We start from the raw sequence: 27,052 nt of genomic DNA on the forward strand, positions 1-27,052 counted from the left end.
TGGTGCACACACCTAGGGGGGGATACGAGGAACAATGGGATCATGGCAGCAATCCTGCCATGCCAAGACTGCTGACATCTAGAGGCATGCCAAGACTGCTGACATCTAGAGGCAAGTACTGCCGATCGTGAGACTATGAAACTGGCAAATGTTACAGTACCCCCTCCCCTTCTAAGCCCTCTCTCCTGCTCCTTGGCTTCAGCTTCTGGAGATTGGATGCAGGCTCCCATGAGTGCTCCTCTGGACCAAACCTTCTCATGAGATGAGATATTCAAGTTGATTCTGGCATCTCCTGGAGTCCAACATTTCTTGCACCTCACATTCAGTGTCTAACTCGTATATTGCTTCCGTGACAGAGAGGGCCGGTATGGGATCAGAGGTTTCAGGAGCAAGACATGAAAGACATTTTGGATTTTCAAAGTGAGTGGAAGTTTTAATTGGTAGGCTACAGCTCCTATCTGCCACAGGGTGGAGAATGATCTAATAAATCTGGGTGTGAACTTGGTTGAAGGCATTTTAAGATGCAAGTTTCGGGTACTTAACCATACCAGTCCTCCAGGCTTGGCTTGAACTGCAATGCTGGTCAGTGCCAAATTTGCTCCATGAAGGCGATCGAATAGCTCTATAATGCAGGGCAGGGGGTAGTGGTTCTTCTTGGTGATTGCATTGAGGCCCCTGTAATATATACAGGGCCTAAGGGAACCATCCTTTTTCCCTACCAAAATGAAGCCTGCTTCTGCAGGGGATGAAGAAGGCTGGATGAAGTCCCTTTCCAGGTTTTCTTGGATGTACTGTGATATAGCAGCTATTTCAAGTGCTGACATCTTCCCTGGTAGAAGATATATGGGGCAGTCGTATAATCTGTGTGGAGGCATGATCTCAGCCTATTGCTTACTGAAGACCTCTGAGTAAGCTGCATACTGTGGTGGTTAGCCAAGCAAGACAGATGCAGTGGCCGGACCAAAGTGATATATGTATGTTAATGTCTGTATGTTAATGCCATAAGTCTAAGAAGTAAGGTGGGAGAGTTAGAGTATAGTAGATAATGATGACATAGAACTGATTGGCATCTCAGAAACATGGTGGAAGGAGGATAACCAATGGCACAGTATTATACCTGGGTACAAATTTTACTGCAATGATAGAGAGGAGCAACTTGGTGGTGGGGTGGCGCTTTATGTCTGTGTTGGCATAGAGTCCAACAGGATAAAGATCCTGCAAGAGACTAAATGTACAATTGAATCTTTATGGGTAGAAATCACTTGTATGTTGTGGAAGAGTATAGCAATAGGTGTATACGACCATCCACCTAGCCAAAATGATGAGAAGGACAGTGACATGGTAAGAGAAATTAGGGAAGCTAATCAAATTGGTAGTGCAGTAATAATGGGAGATTTCAATCACCACAGTACACTGGTGCAGGATAAATATTTAATCACCATCAATTTCTATGGTATACTTGACTCGAATTTTTCAGAACGTCAAGAATATATATAATTCAAACAGGCAACTCCATGAATTCCAAATAATTCTTTAACTTGGTCCCCCGACACGGTCTTGTGTTTCGCTAGGCTGCGTCGGGGGGGAACCAGGGGTACATTCAAATCTAAAGTATAAAAGCAAATAAAAGTCAACTCAGTTAAATGGTGAGAAAGGCTACATAGTAACATCCATTAAGCAAATGTACATACCTCTGAAATAATACCCGGAGCGCGCAGGCTCTCGCAGGTGTCAGCCATTTAAACACAGGAAAAGGCGCGAACGTGACAGCTCTCGCGAGAGCTGTCAAAAGCCAGCAAATCTCGATGGATCCATCCCTAATAAAACAGGTGCCACTCAATTTCTCTGTTAAGGCCCTGGGGGGCAACTGTGTTAAGCGTAAAGATCCACCTCTGCTCCCTCCGACCCAGAACCTCGGGGAAGTCCCCACCCCGAAGGGGGGGACGTACCACCTCGATAACTGAGAAGGAGAGATCAGAGTCGGTGTGACCACATTCAATCCAGTGCGAAACCAAAGGCTCATCTACTCTATGAAGGCGAATATTTGAACAATGTTCAATCATGCGGGTCTTCAGCATTCGCGTGGTTTTGCCTACATAGAGTAGAGAGCAAGGACATTTTACAATGTACACTACACCCTTTGTAAGGCAGTCTGATGTGGAGCGGAGTTTAAAAACTCGCCCCGTGCTGGGGTGTGTAAACTCAGAGGACGATGTCGTATGACTGCACATAGAGCGCGGTTACCCGCACAGAGTGGTTAAAAGAGCTTTTAAAAGGGCGCTGTACTCTAATCGGGAGTGGCTGTTTTTACAGTCCACTCACTTAGAAGACGACACTAACAATTGTATTTTACCATTTTCCATTAAGGGGAGAGCCATTTCCATGATGATCAGGATACAACAATACAACAATACCAGGCTATAACTTGTTAAGGAAGGACAGAGTGGATAGAAAAGGGGGAGGTGTGGCTCTTTATGTCAGAAACAACATCCAAGCATCTGAGCTGCAAGGAAGTTGGGGCAAGGAAGAAGCACTATGGGTTGACCTAAAAAAAGATGACGGACCATCCATTTATACTGGAGTGGTTTACAGGCCTCCAAACCAAAAGGAAGAGCTGGACAGAGATCTGGTTGAAGACATCCATAAGATAGGTAAGAAGGGAGAAGTGGTGATCGTGGGTGACTTTAATATGCCAGATGTAGACTGGAAAATCCCATCTGCAGAATCTAAAAATAGCAGAGCGATAGTGGATGCCATGCAAGTATCTTTGTTCAAACAAATGGTGTTGGAACCCACGAGAGAAGGAGCTATTCTAGACTTAGTGCTCACTAATGGAGATAATGTCTCCGATGTCCAGGTGGGCACCCACCTCAGCACCAGTGATCATCAAACGATATGGTTTAATATCACTAAAAGAATAGGGAAAAGAACCACAAAGACCCGAGTTTTACAGTTCAAAAACACAGACTTTGAGGAAATGGGGAAGTACCTGGAGGAAGAACTAAAAGGATGGGAGAATGAAAGAGATGTGGATCAGCAGTGGACCAATCTAAAAGGAGCAATCACCAAGGCAACTGCTCTATATGTTAGAAATGTAAAGAAAAGCAAAAGAAAATTGAAACCTATCTGGTTCTCAAAGGAGGTGGCTGACAAAATTAAAGCTAAAAGAACAGCATACAAGAAATATAAAAGTTCCCAAAGGGAGGAACACAAAGAAGAATATTTGTATCAACTGAGGGAGACAAAGAAATTAATCAAGTTGGCAAAAAGTCAAGCGGAAGAGAGGATTGCCAAGGAGATAAAAAATGGTGACAAAACATTTTTCAGATACATCAGCGAAAAGAGAAAGGTCCAAAGTGGTATAGTGAAATTGAAAGGTGGTAATGATCAATGTATGGAGAGAGATGAAGAAATGGCAGAAATATTAAACGAATACTTCAGCTCTGTGTTCACTAAAGAAGACCCTGGAGAAGGACCATCTTTACACAACAAGAAACTGGAGGGAAGAGGAATAGATGAAAATCCTTTTACAGAAGAGAATGTATGGGAACAGCTAAAGAACCTGAAAGTGGACAAAGCCATGGGGCCTGATGGGATTCATACAAGGATACTGAGGGAGCTCAGAGATGTTCTGGCGGGTCCGCTGTGTGACCTGTTCAATAGATCCCTAGAAACAGGAGTGGTACCAAGAGATTGGAGAAGAGCGGTGGTGGTCCCGCTTCACAAGAGTGGGAACAGGGAGGAGGCTGGCAACTACAGACCGGTCAGCCTCACTTCGGTGGTGGGAAAAGTAATGGAGTCACTGTTGAAAGAGAGAATAGTGAACTATCTACAGTCAGGAGAATTAATGGACCAGAGGCAACATGGATTCACCAGGGGAAGATCCTGTCAGACAAATCTGATTGACTTTTTTGACTGGGTAACCAAGGAATTGGATCAAGGAAGAGCGCTCGATGTCATCTACTTGGATTTCAGCAAAGCTTTTGATACGGTTCCGCACAGGAGACTGGTGAATAAAACGAGAAGCTTGGGAGTGAGTGCCGAGGTGGTGACCTGGATTGCAAATTGGTTGACGGACAGAAGACAATGTGTGATGGTAAATGGAACTCTCTCTGAAGAGAGAGCGGTTTTAAGCGGTGTACCACAAGGATCGGTTTTGGGACCGGTCCTGTTCAATATCTTTGTGAGCGACATTGCGGACGGGATAGAAGGTAAGGTTTGTCTTTTTGCGGATGACACTAAGATCTGCAACAGAGTGGACACGCCGGAAGGAGTGGAGAGAATGAGACGGGATCTAAGGAAACTGGAAGAGTGGTCAAAGATATGGCAGCTGAGATTCAATGCCAAGAAGTGCAAAGTCATGCATATGGGGAGTGGAAATCCGAATGAACTGTATTCGATGGGGGGGAAAGGCTGAAGTGCACGGAGCAGGAGAGGGACCTTGGGGTGATGGTGTCTAATGATCTGAAGTCGGCGAAACAATGCGACAAGGCGATAGCTAAAGCCAGAAGAATGCTGGGCTGCATAGAGAGAGGAATATCGAGTAAGAAAAGGGAAGTGATTATTCCCTTGTACAGGTCCTTGGTGAGGCCTCACCTGGAGTACTGTGTTCAGTTCTGGAGACCGTACCTTCAAAAAGACAAAGACAAGATGGAGGCGGTACAGAGAAGGGCGACCAGGAAGGTGGAGGATCTTCATCGGATGACGTATGAGGAGAGATTGAAGAATCTAAATATGTACACCCTGGAGGAAAGGAGGAGCAGAGGTGATATGATACAGACTTTCAGATACTTGAAAGGTGTTGATGATCAAAAGACAACGACAAACCTTTTCCGAAGGAAAAAAATCAGCAGAACCAGGGGTCACGATTTGAAGCTCCAGGGAGGAAGATTCAGAACCAATGTCAGGAAGTATTTCTTCACGGAGAGGGTGGTGGATGCCTGGAATGCCCTTCCGGAGGATGTGGTGAAGACCAGAACTGTGAAGGACTTCAAAGGGGCATGGGATAAACACTGTGGATCCATAAAGTCAAGAGGCTGCCAATGAAGAGTGGGTGACTCGCCAGAATGACGGCTACTGCCTGGAGTCAATACCCTTATTAAATAAACATACACAGGCTTACTGTGACTCCAAAATCGCTCTAAGCTTCAACAGCAAGAGGAAATGTGGAAAAAAGGATTCACACTCACAAAGAGGGGAGTAGCTGGCTTGTTACGGCGGTTACTACCCCAAATCAAATAAGCCTGATACTTCACTTTCAATGCATATACAGCATAGTTCTCTGATTCAACGGCAGGGGAGAAGAAAAACTGATACTTCACACATCCAGAAAAGAGGGTTCGCACTCGCAAAGCAGGGAGTAGCTGGCTTGTTACGGCGGTTACTACCCCAAACCAAATGTGCCTGATACTTCACTTTCGATGCATATACAGCATAGCTCTCTGCTTCAACGGCATGGGAGAAGAAAATCAACCAATAAGGGCTGTATAACAGTCTGGGTAAAACAAATAAACATGGGTGCAGATTGCTTATTGCGGCGGCTTCTACCCCTAACTAATCAAGCTAGATATTTCACTTGGATGCAGCTCCATCACTGCTCTCTACATTAAAGGTGGGGGTGGAAGGGAAATAGAACCAAGAGCTAAGAGAAACAGATAAGTATGAGAGAGAAAATTTGCGGGGCAGACTAGATGGGCCATTTGGTCTCCTTCTGCCGTCATTTCTATGTTTCTATGTTTCTATGACATTGGGCAGCTTTGGCTCTGACTGAATTGTTAGACAGTTCGTTACGTTTTACTTTTAGACGTGGCAAAAACTTGCGGGACCGGTTGGTCCATACATCCCCCTCAGATGTCATTCTTGACAACCTTGGAATACACGGTCCATGCAGCCACTGTACTATGTGCAGTCATACGACATCGTCCTCTGAGTTTACACACTTTACATAGATGATCTCAATCAAATGGTCTCACTTACACACAGGCTCTCAGTCACAGTTACACATGCACACTCTCGATCACACATATATTCTCTCATTTACAGACAGGCTGGCTGGCTGTCTCTCATTGCCTCCCCCCCTCCCCCCTTCCTTGAGCACAAATGGTAGCTGCAGCAGCCTCCTCCTCTAGCCCCTGCAGGCCAAGAAAGAAGAATCCCATCGGCCATGGGAGGCTAATTCTGCTGTCTCCTGTGCCGATTTCTGTCTGCTTCTGATTTTGCTTCGGGCTCGCGCTACTGCTCGGGGCTGCCGCTGCCACCACTATTTTTTCATGCAGCATGGCTCTTTCTTCTTCCTGCGCACCCCACTGCACATCACTTCCTGTTCCGGGCCAGGGTGGGGGCAGGTGCAAGAAGAAGAAAAGGCCCAGCCGCAGTTGCCAGCCTCCACTAACACCGCTGCCATTTCCATCTGGGCTTGAATGTGCTGACAGCCCGGGCGGCAACGGCAGCAGTGGAAGATAGCCTGCTTCTCGCTCGGTGAAGGAAGAAGGGGGAAGAGCAGCGGGAGACTGGTAGCACGCGACACACCTGCCGCTGCTTGGCGACACACCATTTGAGAAGCGCTGTGCTAGGCAATAGACTTAGCTTAAAATCTGGAACGCTCATATGGCTCTGTCTTCTCTTCCTCCTCAGCACTGTACTCTGTGATTAGACCAGATGCCATTCTTTCTCGCCACTTTTTTTTTTGCTGTTTCCCTCTGATTCCTTTTATGAGTATCATCAGCTAATGGGCTGATGGTGCCTCCCTCTCTCTCAGCCCTTTCCTGCACCACCTTTCTCAAACTAGGTGCTGGGAAACCTGGGAGATGTAGTCCTGCTAGAGTTTCCATATTAACTTCAGCTTCAAAAATGTTCCTGCCTTATAATTTACAGCTGTTGTTTGTGCAGAGCCCCATACTAATACCATAATATTACAGGTAGTTTTTAAGCTTCCTCCTAATAGATGGTGGATAGGATTTCAGCCAAATTTAGACCTGTTTGTTGCATACCTTTTCTGTAATTATATTTTCCTCCCTTCTCCTGTTTCAATACCTGGGTGGTACTTTATTGCTCCTCTTCTCCCTTTAAGATCTTCTTGAGATGGTCATGGACACATGTGGGTGGTTCCTCTCTTCACTTACTCATATTCCCTGGGAATGAATGGCAATTCATTTCTTCATAAGGACTCTGTGAGAGACACTAGTTCTTTAGATAGTAAGGAATTGACTCCTAAGGCATTCAGTCAGATGGCAGAAAGAAAAAAGAAATAATCAAATGGGGAAACCCAAATCCAGAGGATGGAATGGTGTAAAACTTCCTCCTCCTGAACTGAAGGTTTCCAAAAACATGGCAAAAAGAGGTGAAGGTACTTTGTCTCCTTTCATTACCCAGATCTCAACCCCAGAAACCCTAAGGTGCTGTTGTGTCCATCGGTGCTAGACAGCTTTGCTCCGTTTGCCTCACCTTGTTCACGGGGCTCCTCCCGCTTACCTTGGGAAAATGGCTACCGCCGCGTCTACAAGCCGCCCTCTCCGGTGTCCCCGGAACGGCTATGGTGCTGCCTCCCGCCATGCTCCTCCCAAGGTCCTACTAGGGTGCGCGCACCACCCATGTCTTTATTCCAGCATTGGCGCGAACCTCGGGAGCGTTCCCCTCTACTAACATCACGCCATCTGGGTATTTAGCCTGTACTTTGTTGCTAGCTCATTGAGTTAGCAAAGGATTGGTTTCGGCCGGTCTAAGCTACTCTGCCGCTTCCGTGCTGCCGCTGGAAGCTCTCTCTCTGCCCTTCGGGATAATTGCTAACCTGGGTACCCGCTCCTCGGGGGTCCTCTGCTTTATTTCAGGTGCCTTACAGGGATCAGGTACTCGCTCCTCGAGGGCCTGCTCTCCCTGCCTCGGTGCCTGTACCATCTACTTCAACCTGGTGGAATCACATACCTACAGCAACCATCTAGTGAGTAATCTAACTCTCAGTCTGTCTCATCCACACTACTGCCTTGCTGGGAAACCTACACCGGAATTCCCCTATACCAACGGGGTGAGAAGGGTCCCCTCTGCCAAGGGTCCTGAGACTGCTACATCCAGACTACCTCACTACTGCCACCTCTGGTGGTATACTTCCAGCTGTATAATAAAGAACTAACTCTGTGTTTGTGCGTCCTGAGTCTCTCCCAGTACTGTGGCTCCCCACGGGGCTCTTCCCCGTGAGCGTGGTCATCTGCCACAGTACCCAAGAATCTACCCAACCACCACTTAACCATAACAGGTGCTTTCCAAGGAAAATAAATAGAAAGGACACAGCAAGGAAACATGCTTCCCCTAAGGTGGTCAACCAAAAATTCCATAACTTAAGATGTTGGGGGGTGTTTATATAAGCTGAGAACTCACCATATCATACTACTATGTGGGAGAGCTACAGCCCATACCTAATGCTACTGCTAACTCTGTTTCTCCCTCCTCCTCCCCCCCCCCCAATTATTTGACACACACTTCTGGATTCTGCCTCAGCTCTAGGTCTGCCAATCTAGTTTCCAGAGACCGTAATCATTCTTTGAGATCTAGGAGCTCCTTTCTTTGATGCACACATACAACCTCCCTGCAACCCGCAGATAATTGTGCATGTGGTATTCAGGGCAAAAGACTGAATAGTCCCCATCCCACTGCTGGATTTCTATCTGCATCTTTTGTATGTGCTGGGAGGTTGTTTAGGGGATTTTTTTCATGTAATAAAAGTGGTGAGTAATGGTTAGGTTTGAAATTGACTAGTAAGAATTTAATACAACTAGCCTTACAAAGGTTTGTTAACTGTTAAGATTCAACAGCCTAGTTCTTATTCCCCTGAGACTCATCTCCTTGTTGCCTATCTCTCACAATAGTCTGAATCTCAGCACCACTCTCTGCTAGCACCTCATTCTGCCTTTTTTTTTTGTTAATTATCTTGTTGATCATAGTCTGCTGGGGCTCTTATTTTGAATCGTTGCTCACCTGGAACAAACACCTGGATGATGAAGATGTTATGATCATAACCTATGAAGACCTAAAAGAGGTGAGGGCTAAGAATATTGCATTCTGCTGTTTTATTTGTTTGGCTTTATGCCTGGTAAATTTCAAGTTGAAAATGTAGAAATGTTTTGCTTAAAGAAAAAATTACTTATCAGACACTGCAAATATGATGAAAGAGCCTTTTCCTTCGATTATTAAGAATGTAGATAGCTGGGTGGCTGATGGACATGAGGATTGTCTGCTAACTTGCCTGCCTGGCAGGGCCGGAGGAACCACTAGGTGAGCTAGGCTTGTGCCTAGGGTGCCGAGTGGTAGGGGGCGCCGTGCTAGGCGGCAGAATTTTGAAAGGGCATAAAGAGCCCTCTCAAAATTCTGCTGCCTACTGCAGCGCCCTGCCTCCCCCCCCCCCCCCCCCCCCCCCGTGGCACCCTCCCAACATCCCCTGTTGGTCCAGCGGACAGCCCAGGAGTGATCTGCTGCTCCCGAGCCCTCAGCTGCCACTAACCAAAATGGCGCCGGTGCCCTTTAGTCCCTACCATGTGATAGGGGCCAACCAATGGCACCGGTAGCCCCTGTCACATGGTAGGGGCCGAAGGGCACCGGCGCCATTTTGATTTGTGGCAGCCGAGGCCCTGGGAGCGGCAGATCGCTCCCGGGCCCCCACTGGACCACCAGGTGAGTTTTTGTTTGGAGGGGAGGAGTCAGAGCTGCAACCGGGACGAGGGCGGTGCAAGGCTGAAATTGCCTAGGGCGCCCAATCCCCTTGCACCGGCCCTGCTGCCTGGTGCAAAGGTAACGGACCTCACAAGGCACCTAGATAGGATTTTAGACAATGCTGGGGAGGAGCCGGCACCAACAACATAGGAAAATGTGGAAGGGAGATTCTGGAAGCCAAATTTAGGCTTTTAGGTAGAAAGCTGACATCCGGAACCTCCAGGTTAGCATTCTCTGAAATGCTCCCTGTTCCACGAACAGGTCCCCCGAGGCAGACCAGAGCTCCAGAGTCTCAATGCATGGTTGAGACAATGGTACAGGGAAGAGGGATTCAGTTTTGTAAGGAACTGGGCAATTTTTTGGGTAAAGGGGAGTCTTTTCTAAAGGATATGCTCTGACTTAACCAGGGTGGAACCAGGCTGCTGGCGCTAACCTTTAAAAGGTGATAGAGCAGCTTTTAAACTAGAACAAGGGGAAAAGCTAACAGTTGCTCAGCAGCGCATGCTTCGGAGTGAGGTATCTTCAAAGGATACTAATGAAACAGGAGAGTTAAGTCATCACAATAGAAAGGTTCCAATAAAAGCAAAAGTAATCCATGTGCCTATAAGACTCATCTGAGCTAAAAGATTCCAAATGATCCCTGTCAACTGAAAAACGGGTTGTTAATACAAACAAAACACACACTTTGAAATGTCTGTATGCCAATGCTAGAAGTCTAATAAGTAAGATGGGAGAGTTAGAGTGTAAAAGCAGTAAACAATGAGATAGATATAATTGGCAACCCAGAGACCCGGTGGAAGGAGTATAACCAAAGGGATAGTGCTATACCAGAGTACAAATTATATCGCAATGATAGGGAGGATCAACAGTGGGGGAGAGGCAGGAGGGATGGACATTTTATGTCCAGGATGGTATAGAGTCCAACAGGATAAAGATCCTGCAAGAGACTAAATGCACAGTAGAATCTTTATGGGTAGAAATACCAAACATGTTGGGGAACAGTATAGCAATTACTGTCCACCTGGCCAAAATAAGATGGATGATGAAATGCTAAGAAAGATTTGTGAAGTTAACCAATTTGACAGTGCAGTAGTAATGGGAGATTTCTATTACCCCAATACTGACTGTGTAAATGTAACTTCAGAACATTCTAGAGAGATACATTTTCTGGATGGAATAAATGACTGTTTCATGGAGCAAATGTTTCAGGAACTGATGAGAGAGAGGGAGGTATTTTAGATCTAATTCTTAGTGGAATACCGGCTTTGGTAAGAGGTAATGGTGGTGGTGCCATATGGCAATAGTGATCATAAAATGATCAAATTTGAGTGAATGGAAGGGGGACAATAAGTAAATCTTCAGCTTCTATCACTAAACATTCAAAAGGGAAACTGTTGCGCTGGTGGTGGACGCTTGGCCTGAGGTGGGATTGACACAACTCGTAGGACAAGCCCCAGGGGTCCCCACTGTCGGGAGGTGGAGCATACTAGGAGATGGAGGCCGACTGGAGCTTCACCAATACCAGCCCATGTTCCCCGCAGGTTGAGCCCTTGGGTGCCGGGGCCGGCTGGTCTTAGGCGGGCCTCCGTCAGATGACTCCCAGTGGATGTTGTAGCAGGTAGCCAGGGACCAGCAGAGGTATCGGAAGGACCAAAGCAGGTCCGGATGAGGCAGGGATCTAGACACCCGGGCGCCAAGGATGGGCCAGGAACAAGAGCAGGTGACGTCCTTGCAGAAGGCCGGACCCTGAGAGGGCCAAGTGCAGGGAGATACCGAAGGCATAGTTGGGAACAGGCTGGAGTCAGGGCAAGTGGCAGAGCTAGTCGAGGTGCAGTGGAGTGAGAGCCAAGAACAGGAATCAGTCCTGAGCATAGTTCCAACAAAGTAAGGGTCAAAGCCAGTAATCAGTCCTGAGCGAGGTCCAAACATAGCAAGGGTCAAAACCAGTAATCAGTCCTGAGTGAAGTTCCAACAAAGCAAGGGTCAAAGCCGGTAATCAGTCTTGAGCGAGGTCCAAACGTAGCAAGGGTCAAAGGAGGTAATCAGTCCTGAGCGTGGTCCAAACGTAGCAAGGGTCAAAGCTGGTAATCAGTCCTGAGCGAGGTCCAAAAAAGCAAGGGTCAAAGCCGGCGCCATCTTGTGTTCATACCATGTGACAGGGGCTGACCAATGACACCGGTAACATAGTAAGGGCAAAGGCTATCGGTGCCATTTTGAATACTGGCAGCCGACGGCCCAAGTGCAGGAGATCACTCCCGGACCCCCGCTGGACCACCAGGGACTTTTGGCAAGTCTTGGGGGGGTCAGGAGGGTGGGGGGTTGTAGTTAATTAAATTTAAAGGGTTGGGATGGGAAATGGGGACAAAAAAAACCATTTTATGCCCTCCCCTAATTTGCTCCATAAGACGCACAGATGCCCAGGAGCAGAGCCGGTTTAGCACACCATTATTATTATGTTTTTAAATTTTCCTGCTCTGAATCCTAGGTGCGTCTTATGCTCAGGTGCGTCTTATGGAATGAAAAATATGGTAATTTAAGGAGAAAGAATAGTGAAATCACATACATAAGAGTTTATAAATGGTATATTTGTATAATTTAAGCAAGGTAATGTGAGGGAAAGTCTAGTTAAAAGTATTACTGATTCTGTTCCATGTTGATTAAAGACAGCTTAAATGAAATAGAGGGTAACTGAGATTTTGAGTGGAAATAACTGTTACAAGTACCAAAAATGCCAAGCTATGTATGTCACTGACTCTGATCATTTGTTCACCACTAAGAGAGGCGTGAAACATTTTATTTCCTCCTTGCAGTCAGCAATAGCTGTTAAGGTTGATGAAAGAGGATAGATAGTAACAACCTTGCTCAGAACACTTAAATAGGCTACAAGAAATAGCTAATTAAAAAAAAAAACACTGTGCAAATTTAAGGGTGAATGAGGGCAGTAATAGCCATAGTACTTCACTGTTCTTTCTCAATAGATATGGCTAAATTAATTATTGTTTTATTTTGAAATTAGATAGTGACATTTTTTCAGTAAGATGTCAAAGACATACCTGAGGGAACATTTCATACATTAGTCTGCGGAAGATTGGATGGTGAAGGGAGTCAGATTCTCTTTTTTTGATTTTGTTGAAAGATAGGAAGTAGGGAAAAGATAGAAGAAGATCAAAGAAGCAGCATTATAGCTAAGTGTGTACACACACCAACACCGTTCTTAGCTACATTACAAAAGACAAAGACTGAGGGAAGAAGAAAATGGCATAGAAAAAAAATAAACACAGAGAAAGAAAAGAGACAATACAGGGCCAGAAACAGACAGAAAACAGAAAAGAAAAACAATTCATTATACACTTATCTGTAATTTCAGAATGAAGTGCAGAAGGTTACATATCACCGCTGCCTGAAAAACATAAAAATACAAAGATTCAATTCTTAGAGTTAATACTTTGATAAGCATACAGTAAATGTTATTAACTGTTATAAAGTTGATATATGCATAAAAAATACTTATCTGATAAGAATTCTTGCAATTGATAGAGCTGGCTCTGTAATCCTGATTACCTGAAAAAGACTTAATATTGTTATTAGGGGTTTTTTTTTTATATATTGATTGTGTAAGGAACATTGTTTAATTGAACTATAAAAGTAAAAAGAAATTAAATGGTGGTTTCTTTTCATTTGCATCTATTAACTCTGCCTTTGCTCTTTACCTCCAAGGGACTGTTTCGGTGGGAATTATTCCTCTTAGTCTTGAACCGATGGAAAGGAAGGGTATGCCTCGTAATCTCACCATTTGTGAATAGTGACTCCCAATTAAGACCATTTTAAAAACAACTTACCAACCTTTATCCACTGGACAGCGGCAGTGTAGTCACGCCACAAAGGGGGGGGGGGCTTAAATCAGCAACAACTTCAAATCAGTGTTTCTACCTTTGGTTATGGAAGTGATTCTGGCTCAGTATCCCCTTCTCTCTCTCTCTCCCTGCCCAGTATCAAACCTTTCGCTCTTCCACCCTATACTCAGTAGCATCCATCCCCATCTCTCTCTATTCCCCCCCCCCCACCTAGCATCTCCTTTCTCCCACCTATCCAACAGCATGCCTCCCCCCTTCTCCATCAGCATCCATCTCTCTCCCTGCCCAGTATCCCCTTCTCTCCCCAACCCTTGGCCCAGCTGCATTCAACTGTCTCACACTCAGCTTCCCTCTCTCCCCTCGCCCAGCAACATGCTTCATCTCTCACCCCACCCTCTGCCCAACACTATTATCCCCACAATCTCTTTTCTCTTTCCCCAACTCACACTGCTCAGCATCCCCCTCTCTCCCTCCCTGCCCAGCACTAGTATCCTCCAACCCTCTTTCCTTCATCCAGTTGCCTGCATCCCCTTCTCATTCTTCCCTTCCCTAGAGTGCTCAGCATCCCTCTGCCTAGCATCCATCTGTCACTCCTATCCTTGACCCAGCATCAGTATTATGGATCCCCTCATACCCCTTGTCAACAGTGTTCAGCATCCCTCTCTTATCCACTTCACAGTGCCCAGAATCCCCCCTCTGCTCAGCATCTCCTCCTTCCACCCCCTCTGCACAGCTCCAGTATCCACCTAATCCCCTCTCTCTCATCCCAGTACCCAACAACCCCCAGTATCCAGCATCCCCTATTTCTTCCTTCTCTGAGTATGCATCTCCTTCTCTCCCCATCCTCTGTTCAACATGAGCATCCCACTACCCCCTCTTTCCTGCCCACAGTGCCCAGCATCTCCTTTTCTCATTCTTCCTTTCCCAGTGCCAATCATCCCTATCTCTCTTCTCTTTGACCAGCATCCCCCTTTCTTGTTTCACACTAGTGCTAGTATCCTTCCGCTCCTTTTTCCCCTGCCACAGTGCCCAGCATCCCGTCTTTCCCCACCAGCAATCTCTTCTTGTACCCCCCTTTCTAACAGCATCTCCCTTTATCTCTCCTCTTCATTCCCAGCAGGCCGATCCTTTACCCACCACCGGAGACAGAAGCCTCCCTCATCCTACGTGACAACTCAGCGCAGTGCTTCTGAATCTCCGTCCTTTGGTAGTGGCATTGTCTAAACATGCTTTCTTCTTGGCCAGCTGTGGCTTCCTCAGTGCAGCGGCTTAGTGCAGACTCTGCTCCAATTCCATCCGTTCATCTCCCACGTTTTGCAGCAAGGGCTATGTCTACTTCTTCCCCATTACATCCACTTGCCACATGGAGAAGGAGCATTAGCCATGATATGGAAGGGCATAGAAAGGAGAAGAGTACTGGTAGAGTGGCAGCCACACAGGTCCCACACCCCAAAAGCAGACCTTGACCCCCATAATATGGCACTACTTGGCACCATTGTTGGCATTCTCAGCAGGGAAAATAAGGACTAGACAGGCCTGTAGGCTAAATTACCCTCTCACCTCTAGAAGTCCTTCCAAAGTAGCATTGAGATACATTGGCAGAGCAACATGGGGAACCTGTTCTGCGGATGAACAAATGTTTTTAGTGCTGATAGTTCACTATTGTCATGAGCAATAAAATCATGAAAAAAAACCTGTCTTTAATATAAATAAATCTGTCAATAAATACAAATCTAAATACTGTCTTTCATAAACAATATAACATTTAAAAAAATGAACATTTTAACTCCAGAGCAAATATTGTTCCAGTTTTGTACTACTGTTTTTCCTATTGAAAATATTGGAATACTTCCTGCAACAATTTTTATATTAGATCAAAACTTTGATAAATTTGCCCCTTTCTGTTCTGAGGGTCTTTATAAAATGAGAATGCATTCAAGCACAGTCAGAATGGCAGAGCTGTCATTCCTCCAAGACAGAGAGGAGTGGCATTATCATGCAGAAATATGTCCTTTACATAAAGTTTTAGCTGTGACTTTGTGTTTTCAGAATCTGGTGGCAGGAGTGAAGCAGATAGCGGAGTTCCTTGGGTTTCCGCTGAATCAGAAGCAGATTCAGGCAATTGCAGACCAGAGCACTTTTCAAAATATGAAAGTGAACTACCAGGGGACTCATAGTCAATTTGCACAAGCCCTCTTCCGAAAAGGTAAAATTTCAGACTGCAGTCATAAATATCAGTTTCTCCCTCTCAAACTGCTGAGCAGGAAGATATCCCAAGTCAATCAGGGAGAAAAAATTCCACTGACATTGGCATCTACCACCTTGTAATTGCAAATGTTTGGAACTGATTTAAGAATTTCCATTTTCTTAAAGAGGACATTTGCTAGCAAATTACAACCAAAGTAAAGAGAAAAATAAACTTTTAGGTGTCTTTTTTTGCTATTTTTGGCCTTTTCCCCTCCTCCTTCCTCAGATCCTACAATGGCAGTTGTCCTGCTAGAGTAGGCTGGGCAATCTACAGCTTGCAGATTGGAAGCAGTCCCTCACTACATTTTTTATGGGCTACCTGTATCCTCAGCTTTCCTATCTCCAGACCACCGATGCCATTTTCAATGTGCTTGCCTGATATCTCACACGTCAGGCAAATGGAGATTGTTGTCGGGTGCCAGTCACTTACACCCATCAGAGTTGAAGAGGCCCCCAGTGGATCCCATTCTGACTTGGGCCCAAGGCTGCTGGCAGAGTGAAAGAAAAACAGGCCCCAGGTAGACTCCATCCTGCCAGATGTGAAAGCGGAAGAGGACACTGAGGCTGAGCGATGGGGACCAGCAGCCAATGAGGAAACAAGCTGCAGGGCAGAGGGGGAGTGGCGGAAGCTCACTCAATGCAGCCTCTTTCTCCTCGTCCCAAGCTGAGCTGTAGCGAGTTGCTGTGGGTCCCTCCACCTGAATGATGCAGCTTCTTTGGAATAAGAAGGTGGTGATGAAGGCTTTGCATGTCCTTAAAGGGGCAGCAGCCTGGCTTCCTAGGAAGGGGAATGGAGGGGCAGCAAAGACAGGTAAGAAACGGGCCCTGAATGGACTACTGCCAGTGGCTATAGAGCAGAAAAGGTGTTAAGGTGAATGAGTGGAAGAGGGGAGTGAGAGAGGAAGAGAGGATGTAAGTGTGTAACTGGGGGCCATTTTCAGTTACCATTAAGCCCTGGGATATGCCATTAGTGCAGTTAGTGAAATAGAAACGTAGGAGAGAATCCATGCAATACAGCCCATCCTATTGAGGGTGCTGAGATGGACATTTTCCTCCTGTGAAGTTATTTAGTAGCTTTCTACAGAGCTGGGGGGGGGGGGGGGGGAGCAGTATAAATTGCAATTCTGGAAGAAGGTTGGAGATTTTTGCCACAGTTGTACTTTTGGCCTACCTGGAAACCTGGGTACCATTCTGCCTGGGATCCTTCGGGATGGGTGGAGGGCTCCACTGCTGTACTCTTCTCCCAAGGTACAGAGTGGTTGTCCTGGGAATATTTTGGAATTTGGACTTTTACATAATAGGAGCCTTGCTGGACACCTGGGCCTTTCCTGGATTCAGGACACCCAGGGATAGGGATGACCTGCCCTAGAATTGATGACCCGCGACAAGGAACAACTCCAGTGTTAGTATTTTTTGGAGACAAAGGACTTTGGTTAATTGTAATGGAGGAAGTATTTTGCCCTCCTTCCTGGAGTGGATAAACAGCCCAAGCTGATATTTGGACATCAGATCCCACTCCAGTGGGATATCCACAGGGAAAGAACACGGAAAGTAAACAGACTAAAGATTCTGAAGAGCTACTAAGTTTGAGTAAAAGACTATCTACATCTTCAAGGACACCCATCTGGCATTTTCACCCTGGGGAGAGAGAGAATTGAACTCTCTGGGCAAGGTTACATTTTTTGGCCATCTTTAGAAGGGGTTTTCCTAACCAGCTTAAGTGTTACCCTGTCCACTGGGACCTCCAATTCACCTAATCTGTTTGAAAGATTCCTGTACAGATAGAGGTAAAGACTAACCAAAGAGAGAAAGTGTGGTCCTGGAAACATTTATTGTGCTATTTGCAACTATGTTAACTATAAAGATTTTAATTTTGGACACTAAAAATTAAAGGGGTTTTAAAAGGGGTACGCGCGTACCCCCCGAAAACCTACCCCAAACCCCCCCTGCGCGCGCCGAGCCTATTTTTGCATAGGCTTGGCGGCGCGCGTAAGTCCCGAGGCTTGCATGGAGGGGCATGTCGGGGGCTTGTCAGGGGGCATGCCGCGGCATTTCGGGGGCGGGCCTGGGGGGTGTGGCGCCGGCCCGGGGGCATGGTCGAGGCCTCCGGACCAGCCCCCGGGTCGGGTGATGGCGCGCCAGCAGCCTGCTGGCGCGCGCAGATTTATGCCTGCTTTCCGCAGGCGTAAATCTGCCAACAAAGGTAGGGGGGGTTTAGATAGGGCCGGGGGGTGGGTTAGGTAGGGGAAGGGAGGGGAGGCGGAAGGAAAGTTCCCTCCGAGGCCGCTCCGATTTCAGAGCGGCCTTGGAGGGAACAGGCAGTGCGTGCTGGGCTCGGCGCGCGCAGGTTGCACAAATGTGCACCCCCTTGTGTGCGCCGACCCCGGATTTTATAAGATACGCGCGGCTACGTGCGTATCTTATAAAATCCAGCGTACTTTTGTTCGCGCCTGGTGCACGAACAAAAGTACGCCCGTGCGTACATTTATAAAATCTACCCCAGTGTGTCCAATGTATTTATTTGGGCACATAGTATACACAGTGAAGAGAAATTAGTCTTCCCCCAGGGACAACCAGAAGGAAGTTAAGTAACCCCTGCACTGGGCCCTGAAAACTCTTTACCCCTATAAAAAGAATCCATACCTTGGAGAAAGAATTGGATAGAAGAGCTAACCAAGGACCCTGCCCTGAAGAGACAATCAATTCTTTTATGGCCCCACTGATGCAGAACAGGCATTCTAGGGTAAGGTTGCAAGTGGAAGAGGGGAGTGTGTGAGAGAGAGGAAGAGTGAGTGTGAGAGAGAGTGACAGGACTGTATCTGACATAGGAGTTCCAAGGAGAATCCCTTCCCTACAGCCCCTGGTACAAACAGTGATGAGGTCCAAGTTGAAAAAAGCTTGCCCACCCTTGCCCTAGAGTCCCAGGGCCTGTAATACCCCTATATCTGATAGCTCCAAATACAGGTAGAGACCCCCAGATCTCTAGTAGATGGCCTTAGATCCCTGCCCTAGGTATTTGCACATTAGTGGGAGAAACCATTCCCTTGCAGCACCTCGCCTTGAGGTTCGCTGTGAATGAGAACTCCTTAATTGACTTGGGGGGGGGGGGGGGGAGCTAGTAGCTTGGAGAGTATGGTCATTTTGAGTTGGTTTCTGGAGAGTAAGAAGCCAGTTTAGGAAGCTGAAGGATTTGTTTCAGTGGATCTCTGCAGTGCACCCCTTGCCTGTCCGGGTCTACCTCTAGCTGCAAGAGAGACTTTGGGGCAGTTGTTCCTGAGTTTACCTGCGTAAGACTCTAACCCTGCTTGAGTGAGGGACAAGACCAAAATCCATAGCCAGGTGGAGGAAGACCACCTGTGGTACCATTTCTCCTCAAGTGGAAGTGCAGCAGTGACTCCTTGCCTTGTCTTTTGGACTCAAGGCAAGGAGTCACTGGGATGTGAGAAGGTTTAATACCACCCCCCACCCCTTCACGGTTGCAAGTGGGCTATATTAGCCTATTTTTTTAGTACAGATCTTTCCCCCAAAAAGGTGACACCAGGAGAAGTCCAAACAGCAGAGGAGACAGGACTTTTGGAGACCCACAACTGGATCTCCACCCTTGGGACACATGACACAAGTTAGGGAAAAATCGTATTCAAGGGACCTCGGGTATGATTTTGAGACTTGGGGGGGATCCTCAACACACATACGCATTTCCCTGCCAAATTGGGATTTTATCAGCTCACTCCCTGAGGCATAAAGCAGGGAAGACACAGGATCTGGTACTGAAGACACATACACAGGAGGAAGAAGAGTCTAACTTGTAAATACCCCAGTGAGAGCACATTTGTAACAGACAGTTACTTAATTATTTGGACATTGATTTCAGTTTTGAAGAATCATCAGTAAATTTATTTCAAACACCCAACACTGTGTCCTGTTTTTTCTCACAGGACAAGCAGGATGGTAGTCCTCACATATGGGTGATATCACAGGATGGAGCCCAATCATGGAACACTTTTGTCAAAGTTTCTAGAACTTTGACTGGCACCTACTGGGCATGCCCAGCATGGCACTAAACCTGCAACTCCACAGAGATTCCTGACAGGAACTTTCCTCACGGAATTACTGAAAACTTTCATACCCCACAGGGGTCCCCCTCTCGAATTTTTGCTTCCGCGGTACTCCAATAAGTTTTTTACCCGGTTCCGGTCGATTCCCCTCGAGTTTGGCCCTCGCGGCCTACTGGCTGTCGACTGCACCACGGCTCAATTTTTCAATGGTGTCGGGGTTCCGTTGGTGCCCTGACTGCGCTTGCACCATGTCCATAATAGACCCCCATAAAGTCTGTGTAATGTGCCTTGGGTGTGAGCATGATGTCCTGACTTGCACCAAATGTGCCTTAATGACACCAAAAGGTCGCAAAGCCAGAATGGAGAAAATGGAACTTCTCTTCCATTCTCAAACTCCGATGCCATCCACTTCACGCCAGCATTGGGCACTGACTGGTGACCGTCCGGCGTTGACAACCTCCCCGCCATCGACTACCTCTACTCCCCCCCCTCAGGACCGAGGGGATCGTAGAGAGAAACATCAGCATCGACACCGAAAGCCTCGGACCATCGATGAAGGAAAGTCATCGACCTTGCCATCGTCCAAGCCACCATCGAAGAAACTCCGTGCAGAAAAGGCATCGACCCTTTCTGAGACCGGGTCACCGAGGCAACCCTCACCCGGATGGGTGTTGGGAGCCGCGATTCCGCCTTTAACGGTGGTCCCTCCAGCTATGCCTCTGCCTCCTTCTTCCCTTCCGGAGCCGGGGCTGATTGCTCCAGGTCTCCGGGAAGAGCTGGAGCAGATGGTTCAGGAGGCCATCGATAAGGCGATGCACAGATTCCAGGTTCCTCCGACGCCAAAACCGGTGTCGATTGTGGAACGCTGCTCTCAAAGATGGAAGCGCTTCTAGCCGCTTTTCCACCAATGGATCCGGGGTCATCGATGGCTCTGATGCCTTCTCCAATTGCTCTGTCATTGGGAGGAGAAACACTGTTCCGTCTTCCTCCATCGGGAGTCCTGCCGATGCCTCAACCATTGATGCCGATGCGGCCATCGGCTTCACCGATCCATCCATCGGCTTCACCAATCCATCCATCGGTGCCCTCAATGCCTGCATCGGTGCCTCCAGTACTTCCCTCGATGCCTTCAGAGCCTAGACCGGGACCTTCAGGAATACCTTCGTCCCGTCCCTCTCAGGTTCCTAGAAGGACAGGAACTGATCCCTATGACACCTGGATTGACGATTCCTCCCCAGACACCGATGATTTACCATCACCACCCTCTCCTACTGAAAGCAGGAAGTGTTCTCCTCCGGAGGACTTGTCCTTCATAAATGTGAAGGAAATGTCTGAGTTGGTTCCCTTCCAATTACAGACTGAGCAAGATGACAGACACCAGATGATGAAGCTGTTACAATTCCTGGATGCTCCCAAGGAAATAACCTCCATCCCTATCCATTAGGTTCTTTTGGATCTTCTCAAAAAGAATTGGGAACACCTTGGTTCGGTAGCTCCAGTCAACCGAAAAGCAGATACCACTTACTTGGTGCAGTCAGCTCCAGGGTTCCAAAAACCTCAACTGGATCACCAATCCATGGTAGTAGAGTTTGCCCAAAAGAGGGCACGACGCTCAAAGCCCCACTCTTCCTTCCCTCCAGGCAAGGAGCAGAAATTCCTGGATGCCATTGGCCGACGTGTCTTCCATGGATCTATGCTCATCTCTCGGATCACCTCTTACCAGCTTTATATGACCCAGTATAATAAGGTCTTATTCAAGCAGATACAGGACTTTGCAGAGTCCCTGCCTCAGCAATTCCAGGAACAGCTACAAACCCTGATTCACAAAGGTTTTGAAGTGGGGAAACATGAAATAAGGTCCTCTTATGACATCTTCGACACTGCTTCCAGGGTTTTGGCAGCTGCTATTTCTGCAAGAATATGGGCCTGGCTTAAGTCTTCGGACTTGCGCCCTGAAGTACAAGACAGATTGTCCGATCTGCCTTGCATTGGAGACAATCTGGTGAACAGATCCAGCAGATGGTGGCAAAACTCAAGGAGCATCATGAGACCCTTCGCCAACTCTCTCTGATGCCTTCTGAATATTTGACTAAACAACCATTTAGGAAGGACACCAAAAAGTCATTCTTCCGTCCAAAGAAGCCCTATCCACCACTGTCTAGAGGTCGTTCTACGAGGCCTTTCCAAAAGGCCCAGTCTTGTCAACCTCGTAAACAAAAGCCGCAAGCAGCTCCTCAGCCAAGCCCTGCTTCCAGTTTTTGACTCCTGCATAGAGAGCAGCAGCAGCCAGCTTCCACTGCCATAGATACCGGTAGGAGGTCGATTGTGCCATTTCAACAACATTTGGCACACAATCACCTCGGACCAGTGGGTCCTTGCCATAATCTCTCAAGGTTATCACCTGAACTTTCTCTCCATCCCACTGGACTCCCCACTTCGGCTGACATGGGGAACATTAGACCATTCACTACCCCTAGATCAGGAAGTCTCCCTACTCCTTCAATCCAGAGCAAACGAACCAGTGCCCTACTCCCAACAGGGCCTAGGATTCTATTCCCGGTACTTCCTAATCCCCAAAAAATCAGGCGGTGTTCGTCCAATTCTGGACCTGCGTGCCCTCAACAAGTACCTCCAACGAGAAAAGTTCAAGATGGTAACCTTGGGTTCCCTCCTTCCTCTTCTGCAAAGAGGAGACTGGCTCTGCTCTCTAGACCTCCAGGACGCATACACACACATTGTGATAACTCCATCTCATCGCAGATTTCTGAGATTTCTGGTAGGCTCCAACCACTATCAGTAGCGAGTGCTCCCATTCGGCCTAGCATCTGCTCCACGAGTTTTCACCAAGTATCTCGTAGTAGTAGCAGCCTTCCCCTGGACTCAAGGTGTCCACGTCTACCCCTATCTTGACGATTGGTTGATCAGGGCTCCCACTCAGCAAGCTGCTCTGTCGTCCCTACATCTTACCTTACACACTCTGATTTCACTAGGATTTCTCGTCAACTACGCAAAATCCTGCTTAGTCCCATCTCAAACTTTTCTGCCTCGACAGCGAGCTCTCACTCATTTCTCTCGCACACCAGCTACAGTTTCAACACTGTTCAACTGCACGAAACTTCCTCATCCTGCTGGGACACTTGGCATCCTCAGTACAGGTTACCCCAATGGCCCGCTTGGCCATGAGAATCATGCAGTGGACTCTAAGTTCACAATGGACTCAATCCGTTCAACCACTATCGACCGTTGTCCACATCACCGACCCACTTTGTCAGTCTTTAGCTTGGTGGAAAAATCAGATCAATATCTTCCAAGGCCTACCCTTCCAGGCTCCAGATCCTCAAATAACTCTTACCACCGATGCTTCCAATCTCGGCTGGGGAGCCATGTCGCCAATTTGCAAACCCAAGGAGCTTGGTCTCCAGAAGAAGCCAAACACCAAATCAATTTCCAGGAGATATGAGCAATCAGATATTCTCTCAGGGTGTTTCGGGATCGCCTGTCCAACCAGGTCACCCTGATCCAGACGGACAACCAGGTGGCCATGTGGTACATCAACAAGCAAGGAGGGACGGGCTCCTACCTACTGTGTCAGGAAGCGGCACAGATATGGGTGGAGGCCCTTTCCACGAGAAAATCTTATCTTTACAAATGGAACAGGTTTAAGTCATGGTGTTCCTCACTGTCACTTGATCCTTTTACCTGTTCCACTGCGAAGTTTCTGGACTATCTCTGGCACTTATCAGAGTCAGGTCTAAAAACTTCCTCCATCAGGATGCATGTCAGTGCGGTAGCCGCCTTCCATAAAGGTGTTGGGGATGTACCCATTTCAGTATAACCCCTTGTCACACGCTTTTTGAAGGGCTTGCTCCACCTCAAACTTCCACTGTGCCCTCCAGCCCCTTCTTGGGACCTCAACCTGGTTTTGGGTCGGCTCATGAAACCTCCATTCGAGCCTCTCCAATCCTGCGATCTTCGCTATCTCACATGGAAAGTGATTTTTCTTCTGGCAACCACATTCACGCGCAGAGTTAGTGAGTTACAGGCCCTAGTTACCTATCCGCCTTACACTAAACTTCTGCACGATCGGGTAGTACTCCGCACTCACCCTAAGTTTTTACCTAAGGTAGTATCGGAGTTTCATAATCAATCAATCCATTATACTACCCACCTTCTTTCCCAGGCCCCATTCTAATCCGGGAGAACAGGCTCTGCATACCCTTGACTGTAAACATGCTCTAGAGTCCTATCTAGACCGTACAGCTGCCCACAGGAAAAGCACTCAATTGTTTCTTTCCATTCCATCAAATTGGGTCAACTTGTAGGTAAGCAGACTCTCTCCTCCTGGTTAGCGGACTGCATTTCCTTTTGCTATCAGCAAGCAGTCATTCCACTTCAAAACCATGTTAAAGCACACTTTGTGAGGGCCATGCGAGTTCAGTAGCACACCTACGCTCGGTGCCGCTTCCTGACATTTGCAGGGCTGCTACCTGGAGTTCTCTCCATACCTTTACAGCCCATTATTGCTTAGACAAGGCTGGAAGACAAGATTCCATCTTCGGCTAGTCTGTCTTGCGCAACCTTTTTGCAACTTGATGTACCAACACCCTTCCACCTGCCCGTTAGGGTTCAGGATGCCCTCTACCAAATTCCACCCCAGTCCTTGTGCCTATTGCACATCTTGGGTACATTTGGGACATTTCTCAGTACTCACTCATATGTGAGGACTACCATCCTGCTTGTCCTGTGAGAAAGCAAATGTTGCTTACCTGTAACAGGTGTTCTCACAGGACAGCAGGATGTTAGTCCTCACGAAACCCGCTCGCCACCCCGCAGAGTTGGTTTAGTTACGTTTTCTTATTTTATTTTTTGGCACTTCCTGTAGCTTTAAACAAGACTGAAGGGGGACCCCTGCTGGCTGCAGGTTTAGTGCCATGCTGGGCATGCCCAGTGTTACAGTTTTGGCTGCAGTGCAACCGCCTCACCACCAGGGGTCCCTCTAGTGCTGGCTTTCCGGACAGGCCCAGTCCATCTTATCTGTCCACTCTGTGCTCTGGGTGTGTCCTTATAACCCTGCCTGACAGTTGCCTCGGTGCTTCGGCATCGAGCTCACCTGGGCTCCCTGCTCTAGCCTTGCGCGGCCTTCGGGCCTTTCCTTGCCTTGCGCGGCCTTCGGGCCTTTCCTTTCCTTGCCTTGCGCGGCCTTCGGGCCTCCTTCCTCATTGTTCTCACCTGGCCTACGGGCCTTCTGACCTGCTTGCTCTGCTTACGGTGTGTGGCCTACGGGCCTTCTGTGTGTGTGTGGCCTACGGGCCTTCTGACCTGCCCTGCTCTGCTTATGGTGTGTGGCCTACGGGCCTTCTGTCTGTGTGTGTGGAGCCTACGGGCCTTCTGACCTGCCTTGCCCCGCTTATGGTGTGTGGCCTACGGGCCTTCTGTGTGTGTGTGGCCTACGGGCCTTCTGACCTGCCTTGCCCTGCTTACTGTGCCCTGACCCAGCCTGAACTTAGACTCTGCTCATTGCCGCTTGCCCTGACCCAGCCTGAACTTAGACTCTGCTCATTGCCGCCTGCCCTGACCCAGCCTGAACTTAGACTCTGCTCCTTGCCGCCTGCTCTGACCCAGCCTGAACTAGACACTGCTTATTGCCGCCTGCCTTGACCCAGCCTGGAACCAGACACTGTTTCTAGCTTCCTATCTCTCTCCACCTGGAGCCACCCTGCTGGGTGGTGTTCACGCCTCCTGACCGGAGCCCAAGCGTAACACCCAGTAGGTGCCAGTCAAAGTTCTAGAAACTTTGACAAAAGTGTTCTGTGATTGGGCTCCATCCTGTGATGTCACTCATAAGGGAGGACTAACATCCTGCTGTCCTGTGAGAACACTTGTTACTGGTAAGCAACATTTGCTATCCCAGCAGCGCAGCATCACCAAAGGAAGTAAATTTCACACACACACAAACGCACTCAGGATGGGAGATCACACCACTGCCTGGGCCAAGAAGGTTAGTCTTCCCCACACAGAATGGACCCAGCCCTTTGGGACAAGCTGAGAGGGAATGAAAGTTAGGTGAGACAGCCCCAGAAACTCTTTTATATACCCTCAGAAAACAGAAAAGCCTTCCAAAAAGAGTTATACACAGATCTCATGTAAGCTCCTCTGCTGCTAAGCCAAGAGGCCACCCCCAGCACCTTTTTATCTTTGAAGAATATAGGACAGCTTGATAAACTAATGATTTCTAAGGATGGATTGACTACAAAACAGCTCATCTTTTTTATTCTTTATTTTCTGTTCACAGGTGTCATTGGAGACTGGAGGAACTACTTCTCTCCAGCTCAGAATCAGGAAATGGATACAAAATTTAAAGAATACTTAGGAGAAACTAAACTTGGAGCAAAGCTGAAGTATGATACTTACTGCAAGGCCTAAATGTACCAATATCATTGCTGAAGCAACTGCCATGCCAGAAAATGGGCCCAATTTTTCCACATGAATTTGAATATCTTTCTTTGCATTAATAACATGCTGAAGCTTCCAATTTTATGTCTGCTATATAAAAGCACACTTTAATGCATGAATCTGTTTCATTTTTCAGTTTCAATTTCTATAGTGATCCTATGCTCATAAAACTTTTGGATCAGCTTTAGATTTTTCATTATATAATAAAAAATATTACTGTATCAGCTTTATATCAAATGAAATTGTCATTTTGAGTATTTTAAGAAGACATTCTTGTCAAAATAGCAACATGCACATAGGGTGGGTAATTTTATAACTGCGTACACAGGGCTAACGTAAGAGTAAAAAGTGCTTGCTTATTAGGGCAGGCGTACTCACAAAGGGGTAGATTTTCAGACGAGCGCGAATAGCCTACTTTTGTTTGCGCTCCAGGCGCAAACAAAAGTACGCTGGATTTTAGTAGATACGCGCGTAGTCGCGCGTATCGGCTAAAATCCTGGATCGGCGCGCGCAAGGCTATCGATTTCGTATAGCCTGCGCGCGCCGAGCCGCGCAGCCTACCCCCGTTCCCTCCTAGGCCGCTCCGAAATTGGAGCGGCCTAGAAGGGAACTTTCCTTTGCCCTCCCCTCACCTTCCCCTCCCTTCCCCTACCTAACCCACCCGCCCGGCCCTGTCTAAACCCCCATCCTACCTTTGTCGGGGGATTTACGCCTCCCGGAGGGAGGCGTAAATCCCCGCGCGCG

The 27,052-nt window shown here is 47.5% G+C and overlaps 1 protein-coding gene across 2 annotated transcripts in view; it reads left to right on the plus strand.

Moving 5' to 3' along the window:
• The window catches only part of LOC115087237 (sulfotransferase 6B1-like), a 76,369-nt gene extending 49,831 nt beyond the window's left edge, over nt 1-26,538 (plus strand). Inside the window, exons 5-8 of one of the 2 annotated variants that reach the window (XM_029594165.1) lie at nt 8,934-9,028; nt 13,417-13,470; nt 15,603-15,759; nt 26,148-26,538. In XM_029594165.1, coding sequence (XP_029450025.1) covers nt 8,934-9,028; nt 13,417-13,470; nt 15,603-15,759; nt 26,148-26,278 — 437 coding nt within the window. In that variant the 3' untranslated portion in view covers nt 26,279-26,538. The remainder of the gene's footprint in view (nt 1-8,933; nt 9,029-13,416; nt 13,471-15,602; nt 15,760-26,147) is intronic. The other variant, XM_029594166.1, reaches the window with a different exon arrangement.
• The last annotated feature ends 514 nt before the right edge of the window (nt 26,539-27,052 follow it).

Source organism: Rhinatrema bivittatum, chromosome 3 (genome assembly GCF_901001135.1).
Source record: "Rhinatrema bivittatum chromosome 3, aRhiBiv1.1, whole genome shotgun sequence".
Taxonomy (NCBI): Eukaryota; Metazoa; Chordata; class Amphibia; order Gymnophiona; family Rhinatrematidae; genus Rhinatrema; species Rhinatrema bivittatum.